Below are 26,739 nucleotides of genomic sequence, written 5' to 3' on the forward strand. Positions count from 1 at the left end.
CATGAGGCCTCAAGAGTCAGGCTGCAACCTTCTCTGTGCCTTTTTCAAATTGCCCAAGCAAAATGCTTGCTCAAAACCTTATGAACATGATATTTAGGCAGAAGYAGTAATTAACAAAGAGCTCATGCTTAGCTGAGCAATTTCTGAGACTAGATTTCATATTGATTTCCTGATATTAAAAATCTGAGATATAAAAAAAGATGAGAATTTTAAAAAGAACATCGAGTGTTCCTCTTTCCAGGAGACTTGACCACGAAACCATGAGCAAGCAGTGGGAAAGCGATCCACGAAGCTGCAGACAAGCAGTGGGTTTCAACCAGAACATGTCAGGGAGGTGGGCAGGCAGGTGGGAGCAGACATCTGGTGGTCGTGGGTGCTCAGCAGTTCTAAGTTGGGACACTTATTTATGTGCCTACCATTAGCCACTCACAATTGAAAACGTGGGTTTCCATGTGTGTAGTCACCATCACGACTCGTGTGAGGGCAGGCAGCACACCCCTTGCTGACGGTTATAGAGATTTCTCTTTGCAGCAGGCCACTCAGGCTGACGCAAATGAACAAATGTCCCCCTGTTGCAGGGACTTCGGCCAGTTGGCGGTGGAACTGCTGGATCAGTCGTACAAGCAGGACGAGCAACTAGCAATGAAATTGCTGACCTATGAGCTGAAGAACTGGAGCAACGCCACGTGCCTGCAGCTCGCAGTGGCAGCCAAGCACAGAGATTTCATTGCTCACACTTGCAGCCAAATGCTGCTCACGGACATGTGGATGGGTCGTCTCCGGATGCGAAAAAATTCTGGTCTAAAGGTCAGCACTATTTTAAAATGAAATTGACAGTAGAGCAGTTCTAATAGATGGTGACAGGGCTCACAACAAATTAGAAACAACTGGCTCTATTAACCACCTTTTAGCTGCTTTTTTGTAATGGTGTTAACAGGGGTATATCCTTCCTGTGCTCAGCTTTTCAGCAGGGAGATTACCACAAACCCGAGTTCAAAGCACATTACTTAGGTTTTCATCAGCTTTCTCCAAGCCTTCTCCAGCCTCAGTGAGAGTTATCAGAGTAAGAATTGCACCAGCAGGTTAGYGTGTCACCCTGCCTGGATACCTGGGGTGTTAGCCAGGGTTTCTAAAGATGATCAAAGAAATAGTGTGTGTAAGTGAATTAGCTGCCAGTGCAAGGTGCTGATCTGAGGACCTTGGGGAGCAATTCCCCAGAACAGGCCAAAGTGAGCCATACAAATTTTCTTGCAAGCCCCTGCCAATCTTCCTGATGACTGACCTGGAGGGACTGCCCAAGGGGATCTAGAGAATAGTTCAATCTCCAAAGCCATTTAAGCTCTACTTCCACCAGCAAAACTGCTAACAGAGCAAGGTGGATTCTGTAAAGTGCATTTCTGTCCAGAAAAAAACTGGGCAGCATATTTCACCTTCACCAGAGTACTCACTAGTCAGTACAAAACCAGGAATTGTCTCTTTCTCTCAGCTGACAGAGAAGTATTTTCACAGAGGAGAATTCTCTGTCTTGCATTAGCTTTGTGTGTGAGAGGTGGTATTTGCCCCAGCTGTTTTGCTGTGTGAGATGATGTTTGGTAATGGTGAGAGTGATTATGACTAACTGCATCATTATCATGCTGAATCTAATCCAGTAACAATTATGAATGAGGATAAGCGACTGATAAGATTTTCRTCATCCTCCTGTAGGGGCTGCATTTAAATACTGTGCTGCTTACAGATAGAAAAGGCAATGTCATCTGACATCCATCATGTCGCCTTCACTACCTGTTTTTCCGAGTCATATCGTAGGCCCTTTGACCCTTGTGAGGAAYTGGTTCTTTGCTCACCACTTGGCTTTCTAGATATTCCACATGGGTAGATCCAGCTTGGTGCAGCAGCTCATTTCCCTCTATATGCTTTCTTCTTTACAGCTTGCATCTCTTAAGGCTTAAAATAGAGCCTCTTTTCACAATGATTAATCAAAGGTAACAAACTCTTTTTGCCCCTCAGCTTCTTGTAGCAGGAGGACCTTAAAAGCATCCTTCACTCARCTTATAGTCTGTGTTTTACTCACTGATGCTGATTAGCAGGCCCATATAAAGGCAAATAAAGCTACAATCTATGCAAGCAAGAGGCATGGTGGCAGAGAAATAAATCTGGCAGCGTGAGTCATGAATTATTTCTCATGAACAATTTTCTCCAGTTGAAACTGGCAAATGGCAAGAAGGCTGAGTCTAATTCTCTTAGTGTCTTACTAGGGGTATATAGCACTAATGCAAGAGGGAGAGGCAATTGTTAATTCTGCCTGCCTTTAAAAACAACCTCTCTGAGAAACCGAGTCTGCCTGTAACACCCTCTGCTTTAACACATCTTCGCCCAATGGTATCCTCTTCCCATGAATCAAGTGCAGGAAGAGTCAAGGCCACCTAGCACCCAGCTGGTCTGAGGCTGGATGCACAGGTTTGCATGTTCTAACTGCTTCTAATTACACTAATTTGAATGATTTCAGCAACGCACATGCTGCCTGCCAGTATGATGAACACAAGCAGTCCCCCTGTTCTGACATGCCAACAGCCTGACTGTCTGGTTCACTGTCTTTTAGGGAAAGACGTGTAATGAAACTGTTTTCCACAAGAACTGGGGGCAAGGGTTGGGGGGGAATCTATTGTGTTTGCCAGTTACAGACAGGCCACTTTTAATATTGCTATGTGCTAAGCATTGTGCATTGCACATATCAACACAAGGTAAATTTAATGACTTCTGCATTCCCTCTGCTCAAGAGAGGGAATGCAGAAAAGAAGAAGCTGGCATAAAAATGAACATTACGTTGCWGCGAGGTTACTGAAGCAAAATCTAAGGAGACTGCATAGCTAAGCCCGTCAGCRTTTGCTGTTGCTGGCTTTCTCTCCTCTCAGATCCAGGCATACTTATGCCTTGACCTGTACTATTCAGGTATATTAAGTTATATATTAAGTTTTATTAAGTTAATGCTTCTTGTATGCCATTTACACTGATGTTGTCTATTACATAAAATGCAGAGATCTTCAGGTTCAAGGTCTGAATGCATCCTTGGCCCTATTTGCTATTGAGTCTATCTAATGTTTTGTTAATGTATTCTAGTGGGTAACAATATGCATCTGATGAGCAAACAGATAAAATATTCAGGAGAGTCAATTAGCCATAGCACTCATAGCAATGCTAATGGAAGTTACATGCTTTGTTTCACCACAGAGCTCCAACAGCATTACCCCAAGTGACAAATGCTATATTGCCATAGAAACTCACATGCACAAGTATATTTTTTTTCCCAAATGTCCCGAGGGAGTTGTTCCATTTGATACTAAGCAACCACCATAATTGTGATCTGTTTACTGTGATGATTATTATTATCATTATTATTGCTTTAGGTAATTCTAGGAATTCTACTTCCTCCTTCAATTCTCAGCTTGGAGTTCAAGAACAAAGATGACATGCCTTACATGTCTCAAGCCAGCGAGATCCATCTTCAGGAGAAGGAGCCGGAGGAACCAGAAAAACCAGTGAAAGAAAAAGAGGAGGAGGACATGGAACTCACTGTAAGAGCTGACAATAAATTACCAGCTTAAGTTTGCTATTCCCACCTCTGATTTATAAATTATTTATGATTTACTAAATTTAGTATCTGAACAGGATAGCAGTATTGATAGCCCCCTCTGCTAGGTAGGACTTAAACCATATATGTCCTCATCATTGTGTCTTCATGTTGCTGCAGGACATGATGATGCTGAAGCGTCACGTTGTGATATAATGTCCTCATATTTTGATTCAGTTYGAAGCTGCATTGTCTGAAATAAATTGAAGAGATTTCAGAATTGAAAGCACTCRGACATGACAGATGAGTAAGSAACCCTKATAGAAAAGTTGCTCACTACGTCATCCTTGGCATGGAGATGCCCAGAGAGTGATGAAAGCTACAGACTTTTTTTTTTCTCTTGGTTCTCTTCATTAGAGTGCAAGTTAGTGTGCAAGTAGGCAAGAAAAATGATGGAAATATTGCTCAAAATTCCTCGTGGATTTGTAGTCAGCGCTTCTCACATATATACACAGGCAATTTTTAATCCACTGAAGATATTAGCAGGTAGCTAGACTGCTCAGCCCTTCCACAGCAGAACTGCCTAAGGAAGGGCTTGTCTGTAGTAGTMACATAGCCTTAGATAAATAATTTATACCACAGAGAGAATCAAATAGCTAACACTCAGGAAATTATGCAAGTCACCTACTTCCAGTCTGTTGTTCTCAGACTTGTTGGACGCTTTCTAATTCGGGCTATATCGTCAGAGTTAACAATCCTGCCTTAGCTTGTTCAGTTTGTTTTGGTTCTGACTGTGGTGTCTTTGAAAGGCTTACAACTCATACCCAGTACTTCTAGGTCTAGAGGAGCAGAAATAAGAGGGGGTTTGCCTAGGTAACTTTAAAAAAAAAAAAAAAAACAGACTGTTTCCCACAGGCAAACAGCAGGAGCTGCCCCCAGGACCCCGTCTGCGGGCAGGCAGAAGGACCTGCCTATGGGACCCAGTATGCAGGCAAGAGGAAGGAGCAGCCCACAAGAGCCACCTACAGGACCCGTTTGCAGGCAAGAACCTGGCTGTTGGGAAAGACCAGAAGCCTGAATMGCAGCAGCGGGCTGTACTTTGCCCGTGAGCTGCTGATGGTGATTTACTGTCCCTGGTTTCTGATCCGCTCACGAAGTGCCTATTCAAATCAAATAAGCACTTTGCAAGCTGCCTTTTTCTTGGCAATGGGTAGGAATTTGGGGAAGAAGTCACCTCCATCTCTCTGTGATTATCCCAGCTCCTGGTTTCTTGTCTACAATACTGTTTCCTTTTCACCTTCTGACTCCCAATGCAAGGAAGTGATGTGCTAAACTATACATGCTTTTCCAGACAAGCCTTAGACCTTCTCTCCCTTCCCCTTTCAGTGTGCTGACAGTCTTGTTGCTCTTTCCCGTCATCGACTCTGCCCAACTTCTCCCTCAAATTTGATGCATCACTCCAATGAAATTTCAGATAGATACAGCCTTTTCTGTAGAAGAGAGAAATGTTTCCATGGATTCCAGCAATTTTAGAAATAAAATCGTGGGACCCCTACTGCTGACTTAACATTTTGCACGTATAATTTGTTGCGAGTTTCAGGACTTTAGGAGTRTAAAATGGCTTCTTCAGTTCAGCTTTAGAGCTACGGCAGCATTGCCCTTTAGTGCTGCAGAGAATGATTTGCTAGCAAAGAAGCCTTTGTGTACATGTCTGTGGTTAGATATCAGAGATATAGTTATATCTTGTCCCCTTCAGGCACAGTGTCACAGAGAGTGGTCCTGCCTGACATGTTTTAAATATAAAAAAAGACTTTAGATTGAATTTGGGAGTGTTTTTCCTTCTGGCCTTAGTCAAATGACCTGACATAAGTTAGATCTGGTCTATTCTCCAAGGACAAGAAGATCCCTGAGAGACTGTTCACGAAGTGCCTTTGTGAAGCTTCGCTTTAGTTACACTTATATTAAGGGGACATTATTCATGGTTTATTAGGATTAGTAAATAATTATGAGGTGATTTCTCAAATATTTAATCAATTTTTCAACTCTGCTTTATCAGATCATTCATTGCCCCTAACCATTGCATGCGTAACACCTGCTGCTGAAGCATTTGTAATAAAACCTGTTTGAATAGCTGACATTTTTGGTTCATTGATGAGTTTTTTTCTTGACTAGTTTTATTTTTATTCAAAAGCAAATGGATATTATTCTCTATATTTTTCCTTTCAGAACAAATGCATAGGTTTTTTAAATATGCATTTGCTGCAGTTTCATTTTATTTGTTTAGATATTTGGTATACAATTGTTTGAAATATTTTCAAAAAATTCTACTGGTTTGGGTTTCTGAGCTTTTCTTGCCCTAAAGTTTAAATTAAAAAAAAAAGGTGAGCTAAAGAGCATTTTGTTCTACCCAAAAGTCCACTTCTGGCCAATAAACTATTTATTTCACCTAGCTCTTTTCCTGTTTATTTCCAATGAATACTACTCAGGTCTTTGCATTCCTGCAATATTATGTCCATGTGCATTTTTATAAAAGTACCCCTAACATAAAAGGATCACATTTAGACAAGCTCAGCTGATTGATTCCTTTTGAAATATGCCTCCTCTGCTGTTAAACCCAGGTGAATCACAGAATACAGCAACAGTGAAATAAGTCCACACATGGGTGCATCTGTATGTGAATATATATCTATTTTGCACCGTGCCCCTCTCAAAGGAGGACTGGTGAATATTGGGATATGCTATATAAACATGCAGTGTTTATTCACTGTAAACTATTTGTTACTCACACCTGCTTTAAATTGTAACAGGTATATGAGATTGCTGGGCACACATTTCTTTAACACTTTGATGCTAGGTAACAGACTTGCTTTTTGCAGTATTCACAAAAATGTGCTAGAGTACCACTGCCATCATCGCCTCAGCACTAGACAGTTTAACACAATTTCTTCATGGATCTGCCAGTCATTAATCCTTAGTGGTAGAACAAGAGGAATAGAAAGGCTCTAAAATCTAAAGACCAGGGACCTTTTGTGTTTGTGCTATGTCTTGACCAAGGCATTAATTTAGTGGCTGATTTGGGGGTTGGTCAAAAAACACAATGGTTTAGCTTCATCCAAAAATGGTGCTGATTCTGGAAGCTATAACTGGGACTGTCCTTATCCCTACTTGGTGCCCTATAGCTAGGACATTAGAGTTCCTCAGTAAATTTTACAGAACCACACATTAAAACCTTTTAGAGGGTGTTTTATTTGTTGTTTTGGTTGTTTTTTTCTAATTCCCCACATAAAAATAGAGGTTTGGACTTTCATAAACAGCACTAAAAGCCTGAGTTAGGATATTTCAACAACAGCGAAGTTGGTTAGTGSTGGCCTTTGGGACAATATGTATCTCATTCATGTTGTGTATTCTTACCCTTTCCTCTTTAGTAAAAGTAGCTAAATATTAAATCAGGAAAAACGCGATTTTTAAGTTGGGAAACTTTGAACACCAGCACTTGTGTAAGGTTCCCGAGTGCTGGTGGGGACTRCAGGCAACCTGTTCTAAAGCAAGAAGGAAAGCTGTTTATAAGAAAGACTCTGTTTTCCCATAACCCTGAAACCTATTTTCCATGGTGGGGTTACCCGAACAGTCTGCCTGCCCGTTAGCAGTAGCATCTGAAAGAGCTGAGAACAGAGACCCACCACACAGGACACGGCTGGCAGTCACCGAGCTGGTACCAGTACCCCTCTGTCCCAGGACAGGCACTGAAGTGTGCAAACTTTTRTCCCTCTGTATTGCCCAACTAAAGCAAGGTACAACAGCCAGACCCAATTACAATCTATGCAATAGGGATAGGGAAATTTTCTTTTTTCTGAAAGGGCTATTTGGTTTTACATCATCGCATGTGGCCTCCATCATGAGTATGTTATCAATCTCTATAAGTACCTAAAGGGAGGGTGTTGGGGACAGGGACAAACTCTTTTCAGTTGTCCTGTGTGACAGGACAAGAGGCAATGGGCAGAAACTGAAGCACAGGAAGTTCTGCCTGACCGTGAGGGGGGAATTTCTTCCCTGTGAGAGTGACAGAGCCCTGGCACAGGTTGCCCAGAGAGGTTGTGGAGTCTCCTTCTCCGGAGATATTCAAGGCCTGCCTGGATGCARCCCTGTCTARCATGCTCTAGGTGACCCTGCTGAGCAGGGGAGTTGGACTAGATGATCTCCAGAGGTCCCTTCCAACCTTACTGATTCTGTAATTCTATGATCATCAGTGCCACATCAGTTATGGCTAATCGGGACAAATACATGAACCATCCTATCTAGAATTGCCACAGTGGTTTTCATTTACAGACAAATTAAAATTTTGATTAATTTTAAATGACCATTTCTTATTTTTTATATTATGCTATTCTGCGTGTGCTTACTTTCACACAGAGAAATTTAAGTAGCGATAGTTTTAACATGCTTGAGGGCATTTTGGCATCATTTTGAAGACCATTTTGCTATGGGCAGCAGTGGCCCAAGGATCTGGAGTTCTTCCATCTCCATCTCACCCACCTCTTACCAACCTCCATTGGGAGAAGTGCTTTCACAGCACTTTTACATCTGCACAAGGTACCAACACAACAGCTAGGCATTCCTTCTTAAAAACTACAGTTTGAGACTTTTTAGAGACTTGCAAGGTGCTAGGCCAGTGCTGGCCCCCTGTATAATGAGCAATTTCCCTCATTTCTCCAAGCTGTTTGGAAACATCTTGCACAGCTGCTAAGCAACCACTTTAGCACTCTGCTTCTTTCATAGTGTTCAGCAGTCTGAAGGAATGAGCTCCTAAGGCTGCAACTAGTGTTTCAGATGTGTTCTCTATATTCAGCACAAAGAACTGCTGAGCATGTGCAAAATCCCATTTTATAAGCTTATAATTCAGAGGCATTAAACATTTTTCCCTACCAGTAGTTCAAGACAAAGAACTGTAACTCTGGAACAATTATCATGGAGACACCACTTCCTTACGTGTGGTATGAGAAATGGGGTATGAGATATCCACCCACCTATGTACAGTTTCCTGTGTAAATATTAGGAAAGTCTGTAAGTAGCATATACATTTCACTAAAGATAAAATTTGAAGAGCCTGTGATCATATTATTAGGATTCAAATTCCCATTTTTCAGTTATAAATAGATAAATATATCATAGGATATCATGCTGCTCTCTAAAGAACATATTTCAATTCAGAAGTACACTACCCAGAAGTGTCCTGGTTCTCTATCAATAAATAGTCCTCAATTAAATAAAGCAAAATGCCTGAAGAAAAAAAAAACTCTGAAATTCTAATTAGTTTATCTCCATGTAAAAGGAATACACACATCATCCCCAGCCCCTCAGGCTAAAATGATACAGTTGTACTGTACTTCGCATGTTGCGCTGCTGTCAGGTTTACCTTGCATGACTCATAGTGAATCACGGACAGAATTGTGTATTAGAGATATATCACCTACACTCAGTGTCTTGAGTTATTCTTACTCTGTTGTTTCTCCTTTCAAATGCAAACACATTTATTCACATTCARCATTGCAGCTATTCTGTTAATGCAAGGACTTATGTTAGTTATTTCCATATATTTTTAATGGGGAGGCTTTTCAGATGGTTAATACTGTGATATAATTAACATTTGGGGACATTAGGTCAAATCTAATCCCCAGCTATTGCAGAGCAATTCCCCATCTGTAGCCTGGGGGAAGGGAAAGGTTAGTATTGTATGTTACATAGTTAATTCAGAAATAATTATAACATGACAAATTACAGCACCATTTATCAACAAGAAAGCAATAACAAACAGGAAATCAGTATCCATGAGCTCATACATAAATCCAGGTACTGAAAGAGCATTATCCTAAAAACACTCCAACTCACTGATTTCAATAACAGCTGAGGGTCTCTCAGAAATGGGAAATTTATACAATTGTGAAGGATTTAAACTCTCATAAATAATCCCCTTCACTGAAGCACTGTGCTGCTCATATGTTAAAGCTGCCAGCATTCATTTTTACCTCTCCAGCAAAATTCTTGAGCACAAGAGGACAGCAGAGACAAAGCCTCATGAAAAGCTATGGAAAACTCTGTAGCACCAGATGGCAGCTTTCCCCTAAAATAATGTCAGGAGGTAGAGAGAAGCGAAGAAATGAGTAATTTCGTAAGCCAGAAATTTTTCAAAGCATTTAGATCATAATCCACTTTTCTCCCAAAGAGCCAGTCCTTGATCTGTATCTGGGAATGAGTTTGGTTTTGTAGTCCTCAAGTAACAATGCGCAGGGTTTTGTGAAGCTTGTATAGTCTCTGTTACTACAATTATATTCAGTAGGTCTCATGTTCTTGCGGACTATCTGTTTATTTAATGAGAACCCTTCAACCATCTTCTCTGCTCAGCAGTGACTTCCTTTTTCTTTTTATGAAACTCTTACTAGACTTTAAGGGATTTTTTTCTGAATAAGAATCAGAATGGGGGCAATCTTTTTTTTTTTTAAGCATTGTTTTATATATGTATAGTAAAGAACTTAGAAATCTGAACAGGCATAAAAAGGTAAAGGAAATAGATAACTTCTTCAAAGTAGACTGCAGTTCTAAGAAGATATCAGCGAGTGCCATACTTGTGTTCTGAGTTTTTGCTCTACTTCAGTAAAAATGTGAAAGGCAGCATCTGTGCATAGTTAAATTCAAGAATATAAGAGACTATATGAAAAGAAATAATACCAGAGAAAAACATAAATTTGTAAATTAAGTGCAAGAGAAATTAGACAGCAAGCATCTAGGATCACATATGTAAGKAGAGTTACAAATATCTGGACTGACTGAAAGAAGTGTGGTCATCAGTTTATTATTAAAATATAATATTTTACATGACCAAAGACTGTATGAATGGCTCCACCTGAGGCCAAGAAAAAGGAAGAAAAGAAAAGATTATGATTCTTACTTTTAAAAACGTGGGAATTGCTTGGCCTTTGTGGTCATAAATCATCTCCTTTTCCTGCAACACTAGAACCAGATCAAATATCTCACCTGAAGCTGATCAGTGAAGTGTGTGCAGAACATCCTGTTGAATTAGAGAACACAGAGGCAGATAAAAGAGGGGTCTTTGCATTGAAAGGCAGCATGTCTGGCAGCTCATTGTTCTCTGTAACAGTTGTCTCAGTGGCTTAGTTTTCCACGTTTTTAAATTGTGGTTGAGAACAATAGTATCTTCAGGGATGTTGAAAGTTTGCCTCAGTTAATATAAAAGTACTAAAGTGCTTTGATCTACTTGCAGGAAAACATTATAGAAACATTTCAATAAAAGCATCATGTTGCAGTCCCTGCATACCTAGATAGGGCAATTATATYTTGATTCTTGCAGTTGCTTTCACATGCAGGAGTACTACAATCTATATCTGCCACTACAAACTAAATAGAAAGAATTTGCTCAGGACACAGTAACATAAAATCCGTTATTCATCTACTGTTCACAAAAGAGTTTTTTTAAAGAGAATATTGATAAGATTCATTTGTATTCTAAATATAAAGGGACACTTTAATTTTAGTGAGTGTTTAGTCAGTCCTGCCACTTCTCAATGAGGCTGAGCGTGAAGTTAAGAGTAAACATAATATTATCTTCTTTTGCCTGTTAGCTGTACATATACTACTGAGGACTTCTAAAGCATGTGTTTGTCAAGCTCTGGGTAGATCTTCAGGAAGCGTCAATTGCAGTAGTAACAGTGAAATCAAGTCAGCMGCAGGCAATGCATGAGCACTCTGCAGCTTCGTTGTAGAAGAAGCTACAAGCACTGCAGAGGGAAGTTTGCAATCCAAGGCCTTAATCCTGCAGTGAACTGTATTGCTCCATCCTCTACATCCATGTGAAGTTCACTGTGGGATCATCGCCAAAGGYAGATCCAGTGATCAACGCAAAAACCATCACTAGCTTCATTGCTTCCAGTTCAGCAACCATCAATCCATCTTTCCCCCTGTTGTTCTCTTTCAGTGTCAACCTTACGATCTTTCCTTTCTAACACTATATTCAAAACTTCTCTGTTTTCTGTGTGTATGTTCGTTTTGTGTAAGCATACAAACTTCATATGCTTATACAAGTCAACTGCATACTTGTGCTGACTTGTAAAAGTATACAATAAGAAGCTACTGCTAGGAAAAAAATAGTACAGCAAAGCGGGGGAATGTTCTCTGCATCTTATTTTTCATCTACCAATCAAGGATTAGCTTGGTTTTGACAGTTCCTGATAAAGCATTGCTCTTTCAGTTTGCAAGCTATTAAACGGTAGCTTCTTACATAGAAGATAATCTGAGAACAAAACACTTTACACAGAGCTACAGTCATCTCTTTTTTCTAAAGATCAAGAAATCAGAGAATTTTTGAATGATTTCCTTCTGAAATTTCAAAAAATAACTTTATTCATCTTTCACAATGAAAGAAACACAAAAAAATATTCTTTCCCATAGGCAATGCTGGGACGAGGGAATGGAGAGACATCAAGAAAGAAAGAGGAAGAGGAAGTTCAGAGCAGGCACAGACTGATCCCCGTTGGAAGAAAAATCTATGAGTTCTACAATGCTCCCATTGTTAAATTTTGGTTTTACACAGTAAGATATATTTCCTATTATGTTACTACTTATGGGAAGAAGTACTGGGATAAGATCAAGGCCATCATGTATATTTCTTTGAAAGTCTGCACAAGCATACACTGGAGCACTTCTCCATAAATATTTTCATAAACATCATTTTGGGGTGTCAGCCAGCACTTGCAGACCTGTCTAAGATTTTTAAATACTACTGCTTCATTCTGAAAATTAGTGGTTAAAATATGAACTGTGTATGTTTTTCTTCAACTACAGCAGTAAGTGCTAGTTTGCTGTCAGCAAGTGGGGTCAAACTGGACAATAACAGATAAAACTAATAAGCAGATAAAGCACATTTTTGCTTGGAATATTTTTGCTTTATTCTGTTCAGCTAATCTGCAGAGTGTCTCTCAGACAAAGTGTGTAACTAGTTAAAAAACAAAGATATGAGTAGCAGCCAACATGGATTTTTCAGGGACAAATTGTGTCAGGACAATCTAATTTCCTGTATTATAAAGAAGCAGGCCTTGCAGATGGGGCATAAAGCAGCTGATGTCTTATATTTTGACTTAGATAAGACCATGTCAAAAACTTTACTAGATATATTCACTGATAAAATAATGACTGCTATATTAAGTAGTTATTATGTAGATGCAAAACTTTTTGCAATTAGTCCTCAAGAGCAGTTATTAATTATTCACTATCAAGCTGGAAACAAGGATTAGGAAGGGTTCCACTAGGGTCTCTCCTACATCAGGACTAGCTAGTATTTTCATTCACAACTTGGAGGATGGAATAGAGACTGRTTATTAAATTTGAAAATTACACTACAGTGTAGAAGGATGGGATGATAAATGTTAAATGAACACCAAAAGCAATATTTTCTATCTGTTTGGCACTAGTAAAATGTTGCTTGGAATATTATAGCCCATCTTCAACATCACACAGAAAATGTCAACTGGTTTGAAAGWCTCAAAAGAGAATAAGAAAAATGTTTCTGGAGGTCTATAAAGTGTTACTTACAGGGAAATATTTAAGGATGTAAGGTTATTTTCTCTGGGAAAATGAACTCTAAAGAAAGGATTTAATTGTCTTCAAATATGAATATGTAGCTGCAAAGAGGAACAAAATGGAATATTCACCACATCCTTGAGGAACAGGACAAAAAGAAATGAATTAAATTGCAACAAAGTAGTTCTAGGTGGGATGCTAGGAAACTGTTGCTAACAGGTAACTCTGAGAAATACTGCCATAAATTGTGTAAGGAGATGGTAGATTTTTCCATTATTAGTGATTTCTAAATCTGTATCCAGTATAGCACAGTATAACTGACCCTGCTTTGGCACTGTTGAATTGGCCAGATGATTTCTTCTCATCCTTCGAAGCTCTATTTTCTATCTTTCTGTTGAACRCAAAGCAGTCAGCTTCAGTAATTGCAAAGAATGTACTTTTCTCCCTCCTTCTGTAGATGACTTCTTAATGAAAAAAAAATACATTTCTGAGATATGGACAATACATCTACAGACAGCAGGAACAATGCACATCAACAGAGACTGAATTGTGGTGGACAGCTTATGCTAGCAAATAGCTCCAGTTTGGCAACTTGGAATTACTACGTGCTGAACTGTAGCCAATGCATGTTAATCAGGCTGATGAGTCTAGAAACTGCTCATCAGCAGTCTAGTATCATTATCAATTGCAAAATGTATTATACATAACCAGAAGATTCTTTCCATTATAAGCAGAAAGACGTATCCTGGCTCTCCCTGTTAGTTCAATTCTGAAATGGGAGAAAGAGATCAATACTGCATTTCCATTTAGACCTGTTTCTACAGTTTTATGTCCTAAGGCAGGTCTCAGTCAAGGTCACTTATTAAATCTGGATCTTGGCTACACTGAGTTTCAAGAGCAAATTAAGGTGGATCCTGCCTGCAGTGATTGGCCAGTTGGATACATCGAGGAACTTGTAGAGAAAAAAGTGAAAGTATCTTTTAGATGGGGGTTAAAAATGCACAGCCGATCTCATTTTTCAAAAGAAGGGGGCACTAATCGTAGCTGTCAAAAGAAATACCCCAAATTTTACACTCCACAGTCTGCAACACATGAAATGTGTCCATGGCTACTGTACATCAGTTAAAACCATTTGATTTTTCTATATTCTCTTATCTGCTATTCAGTATCTATATTAACCCTCACTCTTAAAATACAGAAGAGTGGACAAGTGCAGGGATGTTTGAATAAGTAATATTCTGGCTCAGCACAGGTGTCTAACAGTCTTTTCTCAAAAACAAATCTTTCACCTCTCACTCTGGACATCTGTTAGTTTCAAAAACTACTTTGTCTTGTTTTGTGGCTGTTGTATAGAAATCCGTGACTCAAAGATCTCATCTCACAAACTGCCAGTGAAGAGGGTGGCCTCTTTTGAACTACTAGCTTTTGGCTGAAGTGCTAGCCTCAGTGCAAGATGTAAGATGTAAGAAGCCACATCTCTACTTTCTCCTCTGGGGAAGACCTTTGGAGGAAATTGGAGCCTGTTAAGAACCATCTTCTAAGCATCACAGTGGCTTTGCCACTTATACACTTATACACTTAAACACTTATACTATACAAATACGTGCAGAGTGGGAGAGCAGTCACGGAGAGGGCAGGGAGTAACCCAGCCTAGCAGGCCTTCCTGTGCTTAGCTTCTTCAGGYGGTGCCTTCAAGCATGGGAAGAGCAGCCCTTAGCTCTCTGCCAAGCCACGGAAACACACGAAAGAAGAGTGTTCAGCTACTTGAGTAATAGCACTTTTGGAGACACCTGGGTACCATCATTGGCAGCTGCACTGAGGTTTGACAGTGGTGTGGGGGGGCAGAGTTATAGGTTGCAGGAGGGAAAGAGAGGGTGTCACTAGCAGCCTGATGGGCTTGTCTCTTGGATGAAAGGGACACAGCTTCAGCATCACGTGATTCTTAAATCAAGATGTAATCTCTTTTTGCCAGGTGAAAATTTTCAGTAATTTTCAGTAATCTGGCTGACAAAATCTCAGAAGAAAATCAAGAAAAAATAAAGGCCCTTAATTACACTCTGAGTCTTATGTTTTCTACTACTTTAATGTCCCTATTCTTTTGCCACACTAACCATAGAAGTTCATTAAAGGTTTATGACTCAAAATAAATCAGTAAGATTTGCTATTAATTACTTCTTAATGAGATCTAATAAACACATACTAAGAGGAACACTAGCTGACACCRTCACTTGGCTTTTTGCAGTGTGGTAGAAAGTGCTCCTTCACAGGGAGGTRTGTATCCAGGGTTTCAGCTAACTCATGTGATGCCCTGGATGCTGATGTAAGTAGTATTGCTCCCTATTTCCTTCAGGCATGTTCAGGGAAGACCAAGATAGCTCTAGACTTGGGCATTGCAATCTGTCATCATGCACAAACCGAAAGACAAGTGAGGTCATTTCCTCCTCTGTTGTAAGTAGATGGCAAGCAGTGAGTGATTCGACTGGGTTTCTTACCTGTGCTGATAGTATTGGTATGAGTATCCTTCAAATCAGAAGCTGAAAGGAAAGCCAGAATTCTGTGGCTTTTACACAGTGCAAAAATATTTTTCTAGCAACAAGACTATAAATCCTGTTTGGTGAGGTGTTGAACAGTGGAAAAATCCCAGACAAAATTCCCAAGATACTCTCTACACTTGCAACATCTTGAGTCTGATACAGAGTAAACAAACAAATATATTAGAGAAGGAGAAGCAAAATGGTTGTACTTTAAAATATGCAAAAAAGAAGACAAGAATATATGGCTACTTGCAGCAGTAAGATCAATAGGAGTAGTAGTGTTTAGGGAAGGAGTCATGATATACGTYAAGTCAATACTACGCTGGGTAGGGAGATCAATATCAACATCTAGAGCTTTTTAGGCTTCAGATAAGGACTGTGCAAAAAAGGCATGGAAAGTCAGAGTGAGCTCAAGTTAGATGCACAATGATGAAAAGCAAGGAGGGGGTGTGTTAGAGGAGTAAAGAGTGTTAGAACTGGGCTAGGGAGAAATACACACATAGGTGGCCTAACTAGTCAATGTATGCTAGTTCACATCCGRGTATCAGAGTTCCCACCACTGTAAGGTGATCCAGGGGGGTTGTGTTAATACAGATTTGTTGGGGAGGCAGATATAGGTGGGGGAGAGGAGATTAAAGCATTTGTTTTGCAGACTCCACTCTGCATGTGATTTAACATGAGCTTTTTCGGAGAACCCAGAGCACTGTCTGATTGTTCGTCTGTCTGTTTACTGGAATTAAGAATATCAAACCACGCCTGAGAAGCTGCCTGAGCTGCATAAATGTAGTGACTATGGATATTCTTTTTGTTTCCTTACAGCTGGCATATATAGGGTACTTGATGCTGTTCAATTATATAGTGTTAGTGAAGATGGATCGCTGGCCATCTACACAGGAATGGATTGTCATCTCATACATTTTCACACTGGGAATAGAGAAGATGAGAGAGGTAAAATCAGCCCAACCAGGGGGACAAAGTGAAAAAGGAAATAAATGTTTTTTTTCATTTTGATACCTAGTTTTATTATTTTTCTTCAGGTATTTTTTGATGGATGGGCTTGTCATAAAATTGCTTTTTTTGCAAGAAAGCAGATGGGTTGTTAAAAACACAGAGTTAAAGATTCAATCTTCCTCCATTTTAAAACCAAGAACCTCTCTCTTTCTTCCTCTGCATAAAAAACTCTCTTCACTGGAATTCTGCTGCTCAGATTTCCACATGATGCGAGTTTAATAGCGTTCATAAGGATATGGTGGTCTTCTGACATTCCTTAAGGCTTTGCCATCTTCCTTGACATGTGGCCAGGGAACTGAAGTACATTTTTGGGAGAGGGAAAGGGTATATGGAGATGGAGATGAGATGCCAGCCAAAAATGCTATATTTAACTCCTCCTCCCCCAAATAGAGTTCCTTCAAAATTTACAGCTCTTCTGTCCGTCCCAAATATGCTAAACAGAGCTTTAAGTAAATACAGGCCTAAGTGGGGGGGATTTAGATCCATRTTGAGTATTGCTACACTTTTTTAATAGGTCCGCTCCCCCCACAGACACCTTTTTATCTTTAAGCTTCTTGCTAATTATGTCAAGCCGTCGCAGGCATCTCCTTAAAGCCGCTGAGGCGCGTGGAGCACAAAGAGGCGGCGCTGGGTCTGCGCGCGGCGCGGAGCTGCTCTGCCACCCCTGCCTCTCCGCGCCCCCGGCTGCGCCCTCTCCGCTTGGCCAAATACGCGCTTATTCCGCAATGACACCAGAGGCCAAATTCAGCCCCGGTGTGAGCTGACCTCAGCTGGGACGGCACGTTGGCACCCCTGGGCTGCATCTGTTGCGTCTGTGTATGTATTCTCTGCGGTAAATGTGATTTTAAATGCTTTTGAGGGCAAGCCCTCAAAAAAGGGAAAAACGATCTTGAAACAGCCGATCAGGCTTCAGAGACAGGTGTCAAACTCTACATCATGCATAAAAGGAGCAGAGGTACCGAGAGAGAGAAAGACGCTAATTGCGAGGCCCGTTTCACTAGCCGAAAGGAAAAGGGAAACAGGGGTGGGAGCCACACGAGGGCTCTGCAGCCCCGGCRGAGGCAAAGCGCCGCTGGCTCCATAGGTGGGAGACTGCTGGCAGGAGTCGCTTGTGCCATTTTCGTCTAATCGCTCATCCCAAATTTTCCTGTCCACAAAAGTTTATCAAAAACATTTGTGGGGATGCATTTCTAAGCAGGTGTAGGAGGTGGTCGTAGAAGATGAGCCTAAAATGCATTCTGATAAAGAACTATAGGAAAATTGTAAGAATTGCGCTTGTCTTTTTAAGGAACTGTATGAGTCTGCTCAAAAGCTCTCAAGCTAAATATAGAAAACTAAAAACAAATAGCTTGTTAGCTAACTAAAAGCTAGGAATTATTCATAGAAATCACTTGAGGAATAGTTTCAACAGTAATTCAGGAAAACAATCAGCTCTCCCRAAAGATCTTGCAAATAGAATAATGATAAATTCATAAGGTAAGATTAATTATTTTTATGAATTGTCTTCTCAGTTGTGGAAATAAATTTCCAAGAGCAGGTCCAAGTAGTAGCTGGTCTTTTCTGGATTAAACTCTAAATCAAGGTCTTTATCGTCATTAAATATTTCTTGGCACTTTGATAYGCATTTTAAAACACTTCATAGCTTATTTAAATGTGAAATGAAGCTTATTTAAATGTGATTAAATATCTTTCCGTCTTTATCCTTCTATTCCAAAATTCTGAGCAGAGTCAGACAATTTGGAAAACAAAAAGAAATTACTGCATTTTTTCTAATTTCACAAAKATTTCAGAGTGAGCGAGAGAGTTTTTCTTTTTTAAAAAAATCTTTCACATAGATACAGAATAAGATGGCTGAACTGGAAGATTTCTCAGAAAAATCAGAAAGTGCCTAAGGTATTTACATGACAGGAATCTATCAGCTTTTCTTTTGTCCTGTATGGTACATATCTGTTTACTATGGATTTACTTCAAGCTTCAAATTAAGACAGCTCAGCTCTTTTTCTCTCCATGTCCTATGCTCTTCAGATATTGATGTCRGAACCTGGGAAACTGTTGCAGAAAGTAAAAGTTTGGCTCCAGGAGTACTGGAATGTCACGGATCTCATAGCAATTCTCCTGTTCTCCGTGGGGATGGTGCTCCGTCTGCAAGATCTGCCTCTCCGGAGTGATGGCCGAGTGATATACTGTGTTAACATCATTTACTGGTATATACGGTTGTTAGACATCTTCGGAGTAAACAAGTATTTGGGACCATATGTTATGATGATTGGGAAAATGGTAAGAGAAGCTAGTGTGTTCCTTCYGTGTTTTGTCAAAATATTCTTGACTTCATATCTTTGGTTTGGCTAATGAAATCGCTGCAGATTTGTTCATATTTCTTACAGATTAGCATTTTCATGTAATCTAGAAATCAGTGCCTTGCTGAACCAAATCCTCTACGTAGTCTCCCAGTGATGGGGATTAGAACATTCCTTTCATGTTACACTTCTTGTCTTCCTCCAAGATCTCCCTTTAACAGCAAAATTGTCCTACACCTCTGGGCCTTATTTGCAGTAAACTCAGAGGGTGATAATTCTGGACTAGTTGCAAAGCAGCAGGTCTGATTACRTAACAAAAACTGTTCAGTACCTTGAGACCCTCAAATAAAACGCGCTGTAATAGGGATGGCATGTTCCAAACCACAACAGTCATGATTTAAACCATGATTTTTCTATATTTTGCCTAACGGACACATGTTCTTTCAATGCCTTTGTCCAATCATGTCCTTGTGAGGTTGGAAACCCATCTGCATGTGTGCAGCCTCTGTCCCTCAGTCACATTACATGTACATAACATGTCAGGGGTGTAAACAGCTTACATAGGAGCAAACACATACAAAAAGGACTGGGAGGTATTTGYTTCCAGATGTACAGTTTTGAGCTTCTTAGCTTTTTCTCTTTACAGTTCAAGAGAAGTGTTGTATTAAGGCACCATTTTGCTTGTAGGAGGTAAATAAAATGAGTTTACAGAGATGCATGCATGTGTCCCTGGTATTTGAGTACCAGTAGTCTCTTACCTGCACGTGTACTTAATTCACATATTCATGTTGTATATACAGCTATCCAAATACAAATACTACTGTTGTCTGATTTACGTGTGGACAATAGTCAGTCCAAATAGCTTCTGCACTGTAGTTTGGCTTGTCATGGTCCAGAAGGTGGAATTCCAGTCACTCTTCTTCCTCGTAGTTACAGGAAAAGAGAATATATGTGGACTAGGCTCCCTCACAGATCTTTTGTTAGCCACAATAAGCCCAGTGATTCTAAGAAGGTAATGTCAAACCTATAAAACTGAAATGCAAAATCCAGGTCCCCCACTACCCACCACTGCGACTTCCCCCTTCACCATGCAAGGTTTCAACTCCAAGGTCTTGGCTGAGAATGACAAAGAAGGAACAGTTTACCTAAAACAGAAAGAGATAGAGGGAAAGCATAAAAGAAAGGGGTTGTTAGGTGTGTGTTTCCTGCAAACAGGATTTTGAGGTCTTCCTTCAAAGAAACCAGCAAGATGCTGATGCGAGGGATTTTTGCACAGCTCCAGAGTACGGCACAGAAAACACTCAGCAATTCTTACTGTAGGTTACTGTGAAAGGACAACAAGACAAGAAGAAGGACCAAAGACCAAAGAGACACCACTGCATTGCCTATTCCTTCGCTGTCCCACCTGGGCCGTGTCTCTCTGTCAGGGCGGCTGGGCTGCCACTCAGGCTCATGCAGTCCATCGTCTAGACAGCTTTTTAAAAAACACCTACCTTCATATTCTGCTATGTTTTCGATATACACGGTGGACAAAAAGCTGTGATGCCAACAATGGCAGTCTGAAAACCAACAATATACAAATAATTATGAAATAATGAAAACCAATAATAAACAAATTGGACATGAATTAACAACACTGTAGTTAGTGTTATGGAGGACTGATAGGAGCCCAGCTTCAGGAGCAGTATAAACTGTCATATATTTTTCTCCGGTGGTCAACTCAGAAAGGAAATGGTTGAAAGCAGCAAGTAATATAATTTCCATCACTTTGGCATCCTCACATGTTTACAATGAATTAAGCCTCTCTCCACTTCTGTATTCTGTGCAAAACAAATGCAGGAAAATCACTAGTCTCTGTGGGCTTGGCACCCACTCAGAGGGGCTGCATTTAGCTGTCAGAGTGCTCTGAAGGTGTGGGCATCTGTTAAAGGAGGGAAGTTGTTTTATTTTATGCCTTCCTGTTATTTGATTTTCGTACCTCACCCAACTTTCCATGCACTCAGCAACTCTGACACATCCATTTTGCCCACACATGGAATGCCCAGCGGGTGTGAGTTACATAAATTTGCCTCTCACATCTGTTTTCTGGCCAGCTTATCCTCGTGTGTAGTGGCCACCCCATTTATATAGGTGCACGATCATGCTCAGCCTTCCCTGGGAGCTGCAGCTGCTTGCTCCAGGCTGCAATGGGCTCCCCTGTGTATTTTTGTTAGAATCACATTCTCCTTTGAGAATCTCATCGTTGAGATCTCTCCTTTTGACTGCACATATTTCTAAGCCCATCATAGCTCCTGGGTTCTTCAGCAAGCCATATTTAGTGCAGCCCATACCATCAGCTTTTATACAGAGCTCACCTGCATCTATGTTGCACCTAACAAAATTGATGTAATAAGTTTGGGCCCTGTGAGCAAATATTCCTGTGAAATTAAAGGAGGGGTGGAAATGGGCTCGTGAGGTTTAAAGCCAGTGGGCTGAAGTAAAGGTGAAGAAATGAGGAGTAAGAAGCGGAGTGGCTAATTTTCTGTTTTTAGCTGTTATTCAGTACCACACTGTGCTTGTCATAATGTGCTTTCTCGGTAGAGTTACACCCTTTCCAATTGGGAATGGAATGAAATCCCTGTGGCACATTAAGAGGGTCAGAAGTGTATCAGTCCCCCTCCTATGCAGGAATGACTATATTTTCTTAGTTTCCCTGCAATCCAAAATAAGTAATGGAGCTGACTAGTTTATAAAACTACACTAACGCATCCCTGCTCTCTCCCTTTTTCACATCAGCAACTGAAGAATTCCTTGGAATGACTGAAATGGTTATAACTTTGTTAAAATAGAGATTGTAATTTGGCTCTGAAGGCAAAAGGACCTGAGACACTGCCCATTAAAGTCAGTGGAGAGGCACTCCTCTTTCACTTGATTTCATCCAAGCTACTAAGGGTAGCAAACTGAAGGAGTTGAAAAGTTAATACACCTTTGGATAGAGGACAACACTGAAATTTTTATTTCTTCCAATGTGAATTCAAACCTATGTGATTCCTGATTTAAAATACTGGAAGCTTTTAAGAAATTGTCATGAAATGCTCATTATTTTTATTTGCTTGCATGAAATGTATTTATATAATATTATATTACATTATAATATATTATATGTTTCTATCGGAAATCAAAGTTTTATCAGCGGAGGAAAGATTAGATGGGTTTCATCTGTAAGTTTCTTCTCTAAAAGCAGGAAGAACTAGAGTGCAGTTATTCCCTATTTCAGGATGCTCTCTGAGACATAATGATCTGGATTTCCTCTTCAGCCAGGTTACCTCAAGAGACTGATGCCTTCAATGACATAGGAATGTTCATGAATTACTTGTCCATTTAAATGCTTTATGACATATATTTTCCTCTCCCATTTTCCCATTTTTTTTCTTTCTTTCCTGCATTTTTGATGTACCTAAGATTTTCATTTTCCTCTGCTTTTTTTCACCTATTCCCAGTCCCTTTTTTCCAGCTCCTCAGGACTCTCCCAGCAGGGCCCTGCCCTGTAGGTCTCTTTCTCATACAGACTCTATCCTAGTAAGCATGAGAATATTCTTTTCTGTTTGCTCTTCCATGTCCCTGTCTTTTCTCCAGCAAATAGCATGTCAGTGTTATTTTGACCTCATGTCTCTCTTCTCGTGCTTTGAAGCTGAAGAACCCTAGGAGCAATGACAGGTGCACCTGGGGGTGCTAGTGGGTCACGAGCAGCCCTGCTCCTGAGGCATGTAGCCTGCAGACCTATGCGGTCCTTGGTTCAGGGGCACATGGGCCATACGCGTGCCCAGCCTGGCCCTGGACTGAATGTGGCTGAGCCAGAAAATGCAGAGAAAAGGAATCTGTGAAGATTAAAATTCAAAAAATTTTAGAGATTGGGCTGAGTATTGGCCAGAGACGTAAGCTRCTTCTCTAGCTGAGTGAAAGTATAACTAAAGGCCTTAATAAATAAAACGTTTAATGGGATCTTACCTGAAACCTTACAGGACTATCACATTTTTCACAATAATTTTGGATTATAAAGCATCTGTGCTAGATCTGTTTGATGTCCAAGGTTTCTCCTTTGCCCTGCTCTCTTGAGGGTCTCACTCACACTGCTAGCACAGCTCCTGTACTTATCTTCAGCCTCTGTTCAGTACCTCCTAGGACTGCTGCCCCACTTTTTCCAGGAACATTTTGAATGGGCAGACATCGTTTGCAGGCACTAATTAAAGTTGTGCTTATGCTAATGAGCCATTCAACAATGGAGAATAGGGCTCAGAGCCTGCATTATCTGCATTTTACTTTTAAATATGGCCTTTATCAAACTCCCGCACCAGGCTGATTTCTAGTCCAGCCAGTATCACAGCTTTTCTTTCTCACTGGTTACCACTGTGGTGTCCCTTGTGTTGGAGTAACAGGCTGTTCTGCCACACGTTATTCCTTATGTTAGATGCAGCTTCCTTCCTTTGCTCCAAGACAATGAGTACTAGTGAATAAAATAATCCRTGTCAGCTCTTTTGTTTTGGTACAGTTACCACTAGGTGCCTAAAAACAATACATCATCTTATGACCTTTGCCCAGACTGGGCTGCTGATGCCAGTGAACCTCTATTACTGTTCAAGCAACTGATGTGACCAGATGGTAGTCTGTATTTTCAAGTCTATTCATACCATGGAAAATTGCTCTTAAAAACAAGAGTGAGGAAAACCAAGGACACAATAATATCACTTCCCTTCTTTGAAAATGAAATTTGTTATGTGTAAAGTTGAGGATGTATTTTCAGAAGTTGTTTTTGAAAACTCTACACTGTAGTATAGAAACTATACTGTAAGGTTTCATGTAAGAATGAAACCTGTAAGGTTTCATGTAAGATCCCATTCTTTGCAGTATAGAATGATATAAATATAGACAAATAAATTTCTCTAATTCTTGTCCCTTCTGTGTCTTTCTCTCCTTCTCTTTTCCTGACTTTCAGATGATAGACATGATGTATTTTGTCATCATCATGTTGGTGGTTCTGATGAGCTTTGGTGTTGCAAGACAGGCTATTCTCTTCCCCAATGAGGAGCCTTCGTGGAAGCTGGCAAAAAACATTTTTTACATGCCTTATTGGATGATCTATGGGGAAGTGTTTGCAGACCAGATAGACCGTAAGCAAGTTTATGATTTTCATACTCCAAAGTCAGGTACCCAACTTTGATCAGATGGTGTCTTCCTAGATCATGTGCGTGTTCTCAATAAATGGCTCAGGATAGAGGACTCCTCCATCACAGAGAATGGTCACAAAAATATTTCTACTGCTAATACTGGGATACTGATTTTAGGAGGTGTTTCTGGAATCGTTTTCCAATTATTGAATCAGAAATCTGTAATGCTAAATTTACTCTGCATATAAATAACTATCTAAATAGTTCCCAGTCAGGTGATGGAGACATCCCCCACACACACAGGTATCCATGATGAGTTCTTTGGTATATCTGGGACACAAAAAGTCATTTCTTTTCATCCACCCATTGGTTTGATTTCAGACCTAAGTGCTTTTGTTCTAACTTCCTACTGAGTGTTGAGTATAATAGTATTGGGTTATGCCTTCAGCAGCTCCACTTCATAACGATCTAATCCATTGTGTTTTCTTTTTCCCGTAACTTGCTCACTGCCACCATCCTTATGCTAAACCATGTGATGCAATTCTTTGGGGACAGTAGATCCATTATTAGAAATTTGCTTTATTTATTTATTGGAAGGCAAGAGTATGCTCACATCAGTGCAAACAGAATGAAAGCCAGGATTTCATATACTATTTCCTCAGGATTCATTTGGCTAGCGGTCAGGAAAATGCCAGTTTTTCTATTTAAATTAAACTTCCTGGTGCCACCTGATGCATTATGCCAAAGAAGCTAGGTGGTCATGCAAAATGATGCGGTAAAATGTGCATTGGTCTTGGCAGCATTTACAAGTGAGTATCTCTTCCAGTGGTAGGTAGATTCTGCTAAAATTAAACTTAAACTATTCCTTTTTATCCTATGTACATTCTAGGAGAGGACAGTGCTTTCATTATTTGTCTTCTGATTGTTCAGCCCTGAAAAAGTGAACGGAAAGAAAGGATTAGTTAGGATTCATTAGCTCCAGAGAATAATACACGTGTCTGTATTACCACATGAAACCACACACGCACGCACACACATACACACACACACGTGCTTAAGGAGTTTCAGATGAATAGGCATTTCAGCAATGTCATTTGCATTTCTTCTTCCTGGGTGAGCCCAGGATCAATACTGAGGATGCAAGTAAAATCACTTTTTCATGATTATCTCCCCACTTTGTTCTCAGAGGCAGCATGGCATGCAAGGAAGTAAGCAGTTACCTGAAAGTATAAAGCTTCTCCTTGAGTTTAGCTTTTCACCTGATCCCATCTTGTTTTCTTTTATTTTATTTTTAAAAATGCATTTCGTTCCAAAGTCATAAGAATTTTTTTGGGGGGAGGGTTTAAAAATTCATCTTGTTCCAAAGGCATGATAGAGGGATAAAAGTTTATCCCTTTAAACTATGACTCCCTTCCACAAGCAGAATTCTGTCTGTCCCTCTACAAGTGGCCATTTATTGATGTTGTACTAGATAACTACCATAGTGCAACAAATGTGGCAATTGGCTGAATAAGTTCTTGGTATATTTATTTTAATAAAGTGCTGATTGTAGTTTAGAACCCTGAAACCTCAGAAATAAAAGTGTTTTTGAATGGAGCATGACCTTTTAAGTTAATCAAGAGGGTGGCAGGCTCCATACCTTGCATAAGGATTTAGGGGTAATCTTGTGTGCTATTCAGATGCCCAAAGTTTAAACCTGCAAAAAGATGCAAGGTAATTACGCCAAGGCTTAGGGAAAGCAAAATTCCTGACAGTTTCAACCAAAGCTATAATTGTGGACATATTCTTCTGTCTGAGCCGAGGAAACCAGGAGTTGCTGCAAAAGCAGTGATGCCAAAATGAAAAGCAACACCTAGTTCCTCCTTTCTGAGAGACAGATGATGCAGGGAATTAGAATCTGCCACTCTTTCAGCAAATTAATGCAATATGTCGTGTCTGTCTGAGACTTGGTTGTCTCAAAAATGTTACCTCTGGAATAGACTGTGAGCATGAGGAAATAAATGGTTGGTGATGTCGCTATACAATCAAAATGATCTGATTGGCACCCGAAAGGTTTTGTTAAGATACTTAACTTTTTTTCACTATTTGGAAATTTACTGCGATATATTTTATAAGTTGTTCTAAGCTAAATCAGCCACTGTAGTCTACTTGGAGTGCTATAGAGTGTTTGTACTTTCTCAAATATCATAAACCTACTAAAATTGTTATGCTAAGATTATTCTGCAATTGAACTTCATAGCTTCGAAACGGGTTTTGTTTTTTTTGTTTGTTTGTTTGTTTGTCTAGCAAACCAAATGGGTTTCTGTGTGGTTTTCTTTAGAGCATTGGTGTTTCATATTTCTATATTATTTGCAAGTTCAGGATTCAGCAAAAGCGCTGATCTTAGAAATGTACATAACTTTGAGCTATACTGCTGCAGATTATCCTAGTGTGTTTGAGAAATGTACAAATAGTGTATGTTACTCTAAAATTTCTGACTTATTTTTCTTTTCTTTTCTTTCACTTTCTGTTGATTTGTGAAGCATGCCATTAAGGCTGACCAGATACAATGTCTGGATCCATCTCATCAGCTGGCAGCCTGTCCATCCAGTGGGTCT

The 26,739-nt window shown here is 40.0% G+C and overlaps 1 protein-coding gene across 5 annotated transcripts in view; it reads left to right on the plus strand.

Moving 5' to 3' along the window:
- TRPM3 (transient receptor potential cation channel subfamily M member 3) overlaps nucleotides 1–26,739 on the plus strand; it is a 261,642-nt gene that overhangs the window by 217,113 nt on the left and 17,790 nt on the right. For 2 of the 5 annotated variants that reach the window (XM_085312487.1, XM_085312499.1), the window contains 7 exons: nucleotides 579–807; nucleotides 3,405–3,572; nucleotides 4,484–4,609; nucleotides 12,029–12,169; nucleotides 16,510–16,638; nucleotides 18,727–18,978; nucleotides 23,971–24,145. In XM_085312487.1, coding sequence (XP_085168613.1) covers nucleotides 579–807; nucleotides 3,405–3,572; nucleotides 4,484–4,609; nucleotides 12,029–12,169; nucleotides 16,510–16,638; nucleotides 18,727–18,978; nucleotides 23,971–24,145 — 1,220 coding nt within the window. Of the gene's footprint in view, nucleotides 1–578; nucleotides 808–3,404; nucleotides 3,573–4,483; nucleotides 4,610–12,028; nucleotides 12,170–16,509; nucleotides 16,639–18,726; nucleotides 18,979–23,970; nucleotides 24,182–26,739 lie in introns of all 5 variants that reach the window. The other 3 variants (XM_085312517.1, XM_085312508.1, XM_085312493.1) reach the window with 2 other exon arrangements.

This window comes from Rhea americana, unplaced genomic scaffold (assembly GCF_003343005.1).
Source record: "Rhea americana isolate MKP2758 unplaced genomic scaffold, rheAme1 scaffold_11, whole genome shotgun sequence".
Lineage (NCBI taxonomy): Eukaryota > Metazoa > Chordata > Aves > Rheiformes > Rheidae > Rhea > Rhea americana.